Source organism: Heterodontus francisci, chromosome 19 (genome assembly GCF_036365525.1).
Source record: "Heterodontus francisci isolate sHetFra1 chromosome 19, sHetFra1.hap1, whole genome shotgun sequence".
NCBI classification, from domain to species: Eukaryota; Metazoa; Chordata; class Chondrichthyes; order Heterodontiformes; family Heterodontidae; genus Heterodontus; species Heterodontus francisci.
The window spans coordinates 77,751,068-77,761,883 of record NC_090389.1 but is presented as its reverse complement, the minus strand read 5'-3'; the positions used below and the strand labels follow the sequence as shown (position 1 = coordinate 77,761,883).

The window sequence follows — 10,816 nt, the reverse complement described above, 5'->3', positions numbered from 1 at the left end:
GACTAGGTGAGCTGCTCTTGCAGAGAGCCGGCACAGACACGACGGGCCGAATGGCCTCCTCTGTACTGTAACCATTCCAAGATTGAAGAAGCAGAATTATGTCCCTCAAACACAGAACTACAACTCCCACCAACTTGACCCAAATGACATTTTGTTTTCGTGACCCTTGCTGAGGTAGAATTCCTCCCATTTGCCGCACAACGCCCTCACCGTCAGTTGAAGACAATGGGTTGACCTTCTTCCTCCCGGCGTGCCGCGCGGCGCCCTCACTCCCAACGCCCGCTGAAGGGAGTGGGCTGACCTTACTCTCCCGGCGTGCCGTGCGGCACCCTCTTTGCCTATCGCCCGTTCAATGGAATAGGTTGACCTTCCTCCCGGCGTGCCGGGCGGCGGCTTTGGTTCCGACTCGACGGAGACTCAGCGCCATTTTGTCGGTGTTGGCTGCGAAGGGCGAGAAGCCGGAGGACGTGGCGCCTTTTCGATATTTGGGTAAGTGTCAGCCGTTGTAGCACTGCGTTGAAGACATTTTAGCGATTGGTTGCGTTCCCCAGCCTCTGTGGTTTAGATTCTCGCGGAAAAATAAGTGTTTAACGCGGTGAGGAGCTCGACAGTAGACTGGGGCTGTAATGGGAGGATGCAGCCATCGAAATCCCGGCCGATGCATAAAGCCTCAGCCTCTGGGCACTGCCTCACACCATTTTGCAGCATACCACGGTAGACAATAATCTCGAATTGCTAATTAGTTTCGATTAAAATCTACTATTTAGTGGGAAGGAATTATTTTAAACACATTTACGTTGTGCATCTTTTAAAATATTTAAATTTATTTTGTAATCTGTTGTAATTTTGCAGATTCAGCCTGTTTGAGATGGCTGGCAGCTGTATTTTTTTATGTATTACGCCTTTTTTGTTAAAGTTTGACGCTGACGTCGAGCATTTTGCTTTCATATGTTTTTGTGTTCTCTTTGCTAAATTTTATAGAGATTATACATGATGGAGAGTTGTGTCTGTCATGTATATATAAATATAATCAAATCTCAAAAAGTTGGAAATTATATAGAGTCTACAGCATCGAAACAGGCTGTTTGCCCCAACTGGTCTGTACCAGAATTTATACTCCCATGAGCCTCCTCCCACTCTAATTACCTCTGCCTATTTGTCTCTATGTTTCTCTATTCTTGTCTCCTTCATTTATACATCAATACCACTCTGGCACCAAGTTCCAGATTTGCACCCTCTCTGAATTCCTCCCAAATCTTTTGTTGGTGTCCATCATATATTTATGCCCCCTTGTGTTGGATCTCCTCTCTCTCCGCCCCCCCCCCCCCCCCCCCCCAAGTGAAAGCAGTCTCCACATCCACTCTGTTGAACGTCTTCATAATTTTAAATAGCTCTATCTGGTCGTCTTTTGGTCTCTTTTCCTGAGAAAGAGGTTCAGCTTCTTTCAGCCTTCCTGATAGTTGCTTCCTTAATTCTGGTAAATTCCTGGTAAATCTTCCTGCATTTCTCCAGTACTTCAGTATCCTTTTGGAGTACAGAGATTGAAACTGCACAGTAGTAGGCTAACTAAGGCTCTATACGCATTTAAAATGATCTCCCTGCATTTTTATTCTTTTCCACTAGAAATGAAGCCTCTGTTGCTTCGTTTGCACTCATTATGGCCTTATCAACTTTTAGCAATTTATCTATCTGTATTCCCAGATCACTTTCTTCCTCTGCCCCATTTAGTTTCTTACCTTGCAAGGAATGTGATTTCCTTATTCCTCCTCCCCAAATGAATAAGCTTACACTTTGCTATATTGAATTTCATTTGTCATTTAACCACCCACTCGGACTGTTCGTCTTCCTGTATTTTGGTGCAATCCTCTATTTGGTGTTCCCCACACTTTAGTATCTGCAAATTGTGCCACCATACCTCAAATTTCCAGGTTTAAATCATTTATATATCTGAGAAATTTAGCTCATGATTTTTTTTAGGCACCTTTCTAACCCATCTGCTACCTGTCCCTAAATGCATGTGCCCTTGTCTTGAGACTCTCCTGTGCCACCTTGTTGGAGGTCTTGTGAAAGCTCACGTCCACTGGCCTAGCCCTTGTTTACTCTTTATTTCTTGAAAGAATTCAATAAGGTTATTTAAACAAAGCCTTCCATTTAGATATCCATGCTAACTTTTTTTAATTGTGTTTTTAGATGGTCTATTATGAAATTTTTTGCCAAATGTTCACATCTTTCCTACAACCAGCATTAAGCTAATTGCTCAAGAGTTCCCTTGATTAGTTCTAACTTCCATTTTCAATTAAATTTTTGTATCTAGATAGTGTTTTTAAAATTGGCAGACCTGTTTTCCAGTTGTTCAATTTTCTCACCTTCCCTTGAGTGTCCCACTGCCTTTGTTATTCACATGTTATTTTTCTTTAATGCTTCCTTCCATTACTTGACTGAGATCTGTTAATCAACAGTCATTTTGCTTGTACTGCTCTGTTATGTCCTTCCCCTCTATTTTTGATTCTGTTAATGCTTCTCTAATCTTGAATGTGAAGTTTGAATATTTTCTCTCCACAGATAGTGATATGAATGCACTTGTGAGGTTGGAACATTGTTGGGCCATAGTATAAGGAGCTCAGCATCCAATCTTGCTTAGTGTCTGATGTCTCAAATGCAAAGTGTTCCGTTTTCCAATATAGACACACCACCTCAAGCACAAGGTTCACACAAAAAATGCTGAATGGTGATTATTATCTCTTAGACTACTTAGGCAAAACAATACCTACAGTATGCATGCAGATTTTTTTTACTCAATAGTAATTGCACAAGCGGGTTGATTAAGTATTGAGGGTTCCTTAGGAAAATGTCAGTTAGCAACAACTTAGGGTATGCTTGAATTATTTCTGCAAAAGCATGGCATAGAATCTAACAAGCCATTTGCAGAACATATTTTTAATGCTGAGAAAGGCTTGGAAGCATAGTTTGGGAAGTAAATAGTTTGCAAGGAGATAGAGTTCATTGGTTTTGGTTCGACGCATATTGTGATTGTGCCTTGGGATGAAGGGGAAATTGGGGTTGAAGTTTTCACTGCGATATGTAAGTCTTGTGCCTGCATGTACTTGCTACATGATGAATGCCAGTGTTCACATTGGTAATGGGAACCGATTTGTGAAAGCTTGTTAAGCTGTAATACCTCTCCCCAGTCGAAGCACTGCAATGTTGCTCCTGTTGGGAGGGTGCGATTATAGTGCCAGAAGTTTCCATTATCAGTATGAATGTTAGAATTATGACGAAGGTATAAAATGAAGGACCAAATGTATGATTTTAGAATGTGGTCTGAATTAAATCATGTTTGACAAACTTGTAGGAGTTTTTTGACGATATTACTAACACAATTGATAAAGGGGAGTCGGTGGACAAGGTATATTTGGACTTTCTGAAGGCTTTTGATAAAGTCCCCACAGGAGGGTGGTTAGCAAAATTAAAGCACATGGGATAGGAGGTAATATACTGGCATGGATTAAGGATTGGTTAACAGACAGAAAGCAGAGAGTAAGAATAAACGGGTCATTCTCACGTAGGCAGGCTGTGACTAGTGGGGTACCGCAAGGATCAGTGCTTGGGCCCCAGCTGTTCACAATATATATCAATGATTTGGATGTGGGGACCAAATGTAGTATTTCCAAGTTCACGGATGACAAAAAAACTAGGTGGGAATGTGTGTTGTCAGGAAGATGCAAAGCGGCTTCAAGGGGATTTGGACAGTCTGTGAGTGGGCAATAACGTGGCAGATGGAATATAATGTGAGGTTATCCACTTTGGGAGGAACAGATGTGCAGAGTATTTCTTAAATGGTAAGAGATTAGAAAATGTAGCTGTACAAAGGGACCTGGGTGTCCTTGTCAATAAGTCACTGAAGGCTATCATGCAGGTGCAGCAAGCAATTAGGAAGGCTAATGGTATGTTAGCCTTTATCGCAAGAGGATTTGAGTATAGAAGTAGTGAAGTCTTGCTTCAGTTGTATAGAACCTTGGTTAGACAGCACTTGGAGTACTGTGTGTAGTTCTGATGCACTTACCTTAGGAAGGGTGTTATTGCCATAGAGGGAGTGCAACGATGGTTCACCAGACTTGTTCCCAGGATGGCGGGACTGTCCTATGAAGAGAGATTGGGGAAACTGGGCCTGTATTCTCTAGAGTTTCGAAGAATGAGAGATGATCTCATTGAAACTTACAAAATACTTAAAGGGATAGACCAGCTAAGATGTTTCCCCTGGTTGGGGAGTCTAGAACCAGGGGACACAATTTCAAAATAAGGGGGAAGCCACTTAGGACAGAGATGAGGAGAAATTTCTTTACTCTGAAGGTTGTGAATCTTTGGAATTCTCTACCCCAGAGGGCTGTGGAAGCTCAGTCGTTGAGTAGGTTCAAAGCAGAGTGTGATCGATTTATAAATACAAATGACATTAGGGAATATGAGGATAATGTGGGAAAAAGGCATTGAAGTGGGTGATCAGCCATTATATTGAATGGTGGGGCTGGCTCGATGGGCTTAATGGCCTACTCCTCCTATGTTCCTATTATGCCTATGTGATCTGGTCCAATTATTACTTGGCTTCTAGCCTTGTTTCACCTGAAGATTTCCTGAGTGCAAAGTCATGGGCGATAGATTAGTTCATATCGTATTCTATAAAGTTAGTCTTCAGTGTTAACTAACCGGGTAAAGAATAAAACCTTTGCAAACATGCAAAGCTCACTGTTGGATGTGCTGTGAAAGAATTTTTACTTCAGTACATTGGAATTTGTTTTGAAATTGCTGGATTAAATAGTGTAGCTGCTGGAGCTTCAACTGAGAACTGAAGTTGCTGGTCACTAAACCTGTGTGTGGGGTTTACTGAGTAAAGTAATAATTCATGCATTGGTTGCCACCTGGTCTTGCTCCTATAATTAGAGTACCTGGGTTTGTTGAGAATTATCCATTTTTGCGCCCTTTCTCTTGCGTAATAACCATATGCAGGAGACCTCATGGGTTTGCAGCTCTATTTGTGATTAGTTGGGCGTGGAGACTGGCTAGCCTGGTTGACAGACCTCGGCTTGTATTCTATATAGTGGCACAGGTTAAAAACTTAAGCGGGGGGCGGGGAGGAATGGCAAGGCTGAGTCTGCATTGTATCACTCAAGACGCTAGAGTTAGTGTTCTTTTGATTATAATGTCTAGTTTGAATTCTGGAGTAACAATCCCTAGCATTTATTCTTCAGGTTGTGCGTCACATAACCTCTCCAGGCCACACAAATTAATATTTTTATGCCAGATAACACTTGCGCCCTCCATTTTTTACATCGTGATCCTGAATTTGTAGCTGTTAAAAGGTGGGCCCAAGTTGCTAGATCCTGTAGGTTCATGATAATGGACCACAGTCACTTTCTGCAGAAAGGCATGGCTAATAGAGACTAATGGGTACATTGTGTTTAGGGCAGCTATTGAATCACGTGATTTTACTGGCACTATTCAGAGAGAATTAACCCAGATTAATTTATATTCCTCATTTAAAGCCTCGAATTCGACTTGCCTAGCATTTCCTTTAGGGCATTTGTGATCCATGCAATGTGTTATATCGCTTCCCAATGTGAAGTGCTTAAGGTTTTTTTGTGCAAAGGTTTGCTGAATTTTTTGCAGATTGAGATATTTTGCAGCAATGCAGAAAGGAATTTTGCTAATATTGTGACATAAGATCTGAAAGTTGTTTTAACTGCTTTTTGGAGAATAGGAAGGAGGACTGTGTTGTACATTGCAAGGAAATTCAGTTTCCAGCTTATTAATGCAAGAGCATGGAGATAAAATATTTTTCTTTTTCACCATAGATTGCTGCTACTCAAAAGCTTTGGAAGAGCTGAGTTCACAAGCAGTTACAATGGGCTATGACAAATATGATAAACGGTAAGAATTGTTTAAAACTGTTCAGTTATTTCCTTTATGCACTGTGCCATCGCGCTCCACCCCTTCCACTGCTCCTGAATGGGTGATAGGACTGTTTTGAAGCTTTTGGCTGCAAGGCGGTGCAAAATTTTGTAAAGGAAAGGACTTATTTTTATAACAAAGCCATCTTTAAAACATTCATTCCTGCATTTGGAAAAGACCTTGAATCTATGTGGACTGTAAGTGGAAAATCATAAGTTATTTGCTTTACTGTTCTATGCATATTGTATCATTATGCTAGCTGATCTTTCCTGATTTGGGAGGGAAAAAGCTTACCACAATGCTTCCCAATCACAGGCCTCATTTGTAATGCATCTAGAGTTTGGCATGGAGCATAATTATCTGTTCTGGTTATTTTGCTGCTTAGTACTAAATTACTATAGTCCATGCACTGTCAAACAAAACTGAGGATATGCTTGGCAGGTATTTAATGGAACAATACCTTTTTGGAGATTAAATCCCATAAAAGAATTATTGTACAGTTTAAATTTTAAATGACTCTTCTACATTTTCCAAATTAGTTACCTGAAAATGTCAGCTAACTTTTTTGAGTGAATTCAGTGGAAAGTCCTAATAACAGCCCCTGCTTCACATACTCTGAAGTATATGAAACAAATTGCAGTACGACATCAAAATAATCTCTTAAAATTGAATTTAATTGTAAGGTAAGTGTATTTTTGTAATTAAAATTGCCCCGAAATTTCTTGTAGCTGACTAGAGTTACTAATATTAAACGTCACATTGAAATTGTTTCCCCCACTGATGACTAGTGCACCACCTGGTGTAGCACTGAGCCAAAGTGACCATACCGTAGGTGTCTATACCCACATAAGCTCTAGTGGGGAGGCCGGGGGGGGGGTGCGGGTTCACTGTTGCAGTAGGAAACTTGGAACAAATTTTCACCCTACTCCACCTAGGGTCCCTGCCAAACCTAGGGAAGACAAGGTCAGTTGCCTCTATACCACCTCTACAGCTGAAATCAGCTAACAGCACAAAGTGAAGATTGAACCGGGGACTTGTCAATGTGGCTCAGTCACTTGCTGATTAAACTGGCTGAGCCACTGGGGAAGCCTCTCAACTCTGTAATGTACAGCTGCATTTTCCTAGAATGAGGAACATTTTTCTAGTACTTTAACTGCACAGTAAGTTGATTAGATGTTTATGGGGAATAATGAGGATAATATGGAACCTACAATTTCATCACTGGTCAGTCTAGACACGTAAATTGTTCAAATTAAAACTTTCTGGCAAAGCTAATGCGTTGCTTTTTTGCAGTGAAACCAGTCGAAGTGAGCGGAGTGGTCGTTATGGCTCTGAATGGAACAGAGATGAGCATAGAGAGTCACGCGGTAGACGTGACTATGATTATAAGGATGTTGATTATCGTGCTCCACAAAATCACAGAGACTATGAACGTGATAGACGCCGCAGTGACTATCGGAATAATGACCGCCATCAAGATTACAGGAACTACGAGAATTCTGAGGTATGCATCCCTGCTTGTGTAGGGATTGTAGTTGGCGTTACTCCTGTGTATCTTTCTTGGTCATAGCCAAAACTGCTGTTTTAGGTTTCCTTGTGTAGCCCCCAAAGGGCAAGTGGATGGCCTGTTCCAGTTTTCTTGTCAGTGCAGTTTTTAAAAATATTACTGCTGGAGGGGGAGCCAGGCCTTCAGTGACCACACATATTTTAAATGTGTTCTTGAGATGTGGGTGAAGATGAGGGAGAGTGTTGAGCCTTCTCTTATTGGAAATAGTCATCATCTGAATGTTACCTATGACAAAGTACTTCAGCATAACTCCTGCTGTAAGCTTTATATAAGTTGTGAATGGAACTGAACACTGGAATCATCAGCAAATAAATGTATTCCTGGTCTTGTGACAGGAGGGAAGGTCAGTGATGAAGTAGTTGAAGCTGGTGGGTCCAAGGATGTTTCCTGGAGAAACTCCTGCAGTAATGTCGTAGGGCTGCATTGATTAGCCTCTGGCAGCCACCCATCTATCTTTGTCATCTGTCTTTGTTTCTTGTGCTGGCCACTGGAGGGTTTTCCCTTTGTTCTGCATTGACTTCAGTTTTGCTGAGGTTCCTTGGTGCTATGCTCTGTTGAATTCTGTCTTTATACTAAGGTTGATCGATGTCACCTCTGCGTTGGCATTTAGTTCTTGCAATCATGTCTGAAGTCTGGAGCTGAGCATTTCTGCAGGAACAGAAATTCAATGTCTGAGAGCAGTTATTGGTGAATACATTTTGTTTGATGCTGTTGACAGTTATTGGCAGCAACCTTAGTTTTTAGTCTTTTGTAGACCAGCTATTCTGTAGGTAATAGTGTGGATTTTAACCAGTGCCTCCCTCTGATAGGAATTCAAAGCAACATCCTATTACTTTGTAATCCTATTACTGGTATTGTATCCTGTGGGTTTTTAAATATTGAAGTTTTTAGCAGAAATGTAGCTTCCTCCTTGTTTCAGTCCTGGATGAAAGGGCAGGTGGTGGGTGGGTGGTGTTGGCGGTGGGTGGGTGGTCGCCCTGTTCAGCCTCCTCATCCTATTATCCTCCAACCATTTACTGGGTGGTGTGTTTTTTATTCCTTTTATTTCCCAATTGATTTTTGGCTGGTCTGCTCTCTGGACCCTGAGATTTGGTGTTCAATCTGATGTCACTATGTAGCTTGCTAAAGGTTTTTTAATCAACAGTTTTTTCCCCTCCTGTTTTTGTGGTTGCATATATTCAGAGTTTAAAAAGTGATATTTCATGGTAATCACATTTGTATGACGGTGTTAACCCTTCATGCCTCGTTTACACAAAGCGCATTGGCCTTGCCTGTCGACGTCTGTCAAAAAAAAAAAGTTGACATATGAAATCAATCTGGCCCTGAATTCCACACCTTTATTAACACTATGCAAGAGATTTCAAGGCCATGATCTAATCAGGTTCAGGTGGCAGTTATAAATAGTTTGGGCTTTAATCCAGTAGTTTACAGCATCAGCTAAACTCATGAGATTCCTCTCTGGTAATCACTCTTGGGTGTGTTATTTTATCTGCTTAGCCCCAAGTTTAGCTATAGCTTTAATTGGTTAATATTCTAGGTGGGTTTAGTGTAGTGGCACCAGTATTCAAGAAAATCAAATTAGCACAATATGCTTAAACCATACTCTCTATCTGTGTGACCTCTTGATTCACCTCAAATTGTTCATGGCGTTATCACCAGCCATGCTTCACCTGAGTGTTATGCACCAAACATGTTTCCAGGCACAAACAAAGGTTGGGAGGAAAACATTGCTAACTCTGCTGCTTAATGCTTTTCACCATTCAAATTGACATTACATCAAAATTTCATATATCTACCATTCTGCTTTACTAGAATTCTGTTGTTGATACAAAGTAAAATGTACTTATTTGTAGTAAGAATGGAAATTTTATACAGTGAACAAAATGTGCCTGCTTCCAGAATTGTGAAGATGACAACAGATACGAAAGACCTGAGGGAAGCCAGTACTATGATGGTGATTACAAGGACCATGATTACAGAAACGATGGAACTGAAGAGAGGGAGAACAAAACAATTATGTTAAGAGGTCTTCTGCCATCAACAACCAGGGAGGATGTGTGTATATGTTTAGTGACATTTTACTAGCATTTGGGTTTATTGGGGTTCCAGGAATATTGGAGGGAAGGGTTCCAAACAATTTTAATGTAGTTGAGTGTTAAAATGCCAATAATGTCTAGTTTTAGAGGAGAACAGCATGTAATAAAACTTTTTTTTTGGAGGTGGTGGGGAAATGAAATACATTTATAATCCATATATATAGAATTACTAAGCAACTAACTGCAACTTTACCTGAAAATGGGTGACTGGTAACTTAATTTTCTGCTGTGAAATGGTCATCTGGCAAGCAGTTTGATTTGGAAAACATAAAGATAAAGTGTTTCACCACCACAGCAAAAACTATTCTAGTGTTTGCTTTCTGGGATATTACTTGAGTACAAGGCAGCACATAGTATCCTGTTGCAGACTGTGTGGGAAGCTAGCATAGCAAAATGTCACATTTGTTGCAAAATTCAGGGACTTGGCAGATACAGTCTTATTGTGATGCAAAGTGTGGACTGTCACAGGACTTTTGTGGGAAGGGTGGATATTTGGGTATTTGATGGCAACAGTGAAGTTCAGTCCTACAGATTGTGGTCACCTTTGGCTTCCTAAAAAGACACGTCTTTTCTGGCCAAATTACTCATTGTCCTGAGTCAATATTTGTGGTATTAAACCACCATCCTTCAAATTCATTACTTTTGAAAGAACCAAGAAAGGTCCTGTTTACTTTTTCTTAACAGGTTATACTCTTGTCTGTCTCAAAGCCTGTATTCTTTCATTCTGTCTTTTGTTCTTCTCACTAGCTCTAACACCCCACTAACCCCAATGCAAAAGCAGCTACACAGATACTGTAAATAGTGGGAGTTACAGAGCATTTATATGTTGCATGGACAAGTGCATTCACCATTGTCCATACATTCTGCTTGTGAATTTACAAAGCAAGCTGGAATTTTGTCACATCCAATTTCTAGTTTTCTGAGCATGGACTTTCTATTACTAGATTCTGGGGGAACTGTATCAGGTGCCCCTGGTTCAGGTATGGCTAAGTGAAGAAAGCTCTCCCTTATCCCAAACTAAAGCTGCTTTTGCTGCACCAGTGTGACATTTCCATTAAGAGCAGCCATTCTTAGGTTTTTGAGGTTGCTGAAGTATAAGCAGTTTTATACAATGGATTTGCACTCTGGGGAGGAGGGCTAGGTTCAGACTGCCTTGCAAGCTGGAGAAAATGTTGTAACTCATTCACTGTGTTACAGTCCAAAGCACCAT

General features: G+C 40.8%; 1 protein-coding gene across 4 annotated transcripts in view; it reads left to right on the top strand.

Moving 5' to 3' along the window:
* The first annotated feature begins 380 nt into the window (after window positions 1-380).
* The window catches only part of LOC137380224 (RNA-binding protein 5-like), a 41,624-nt gene continuing 31,188 nt past the window's right edge, over window positions 381-10,816 (top strand). For 3 of the 4 annotated variants that reach the window (XM_068052048.1, XM_068052049.1, XM_068052047.1), the window contains exons 1-5: window positions 390-489; window positions 2,563-2,728; window positions 5,847-5,922; window positions 7,237-7,447; window positions 9,410-9,565. In XM_068052048.1, coding sequence (XP_067908149.1) covers window positions 2,719-2,728; window positions 5,847-5,922; window positions 7,237-7,447; window positions 9,410-9,565 — 453 coding nt within the window. In that variant the 5' untranslated portion in view covers window positions 390-489; window positions 2,563-2,718. Of the gene's footprint in view, window positions 490-2,562; window positions 2,729-5,846; window positions 5,923-7,236; window positions 7,448-9,409; window positions 9,566-10,816 lie in introns of all 4 variants that reach the window. The other variant, XM_068052050.1, reaches the window with a different exon arrangement.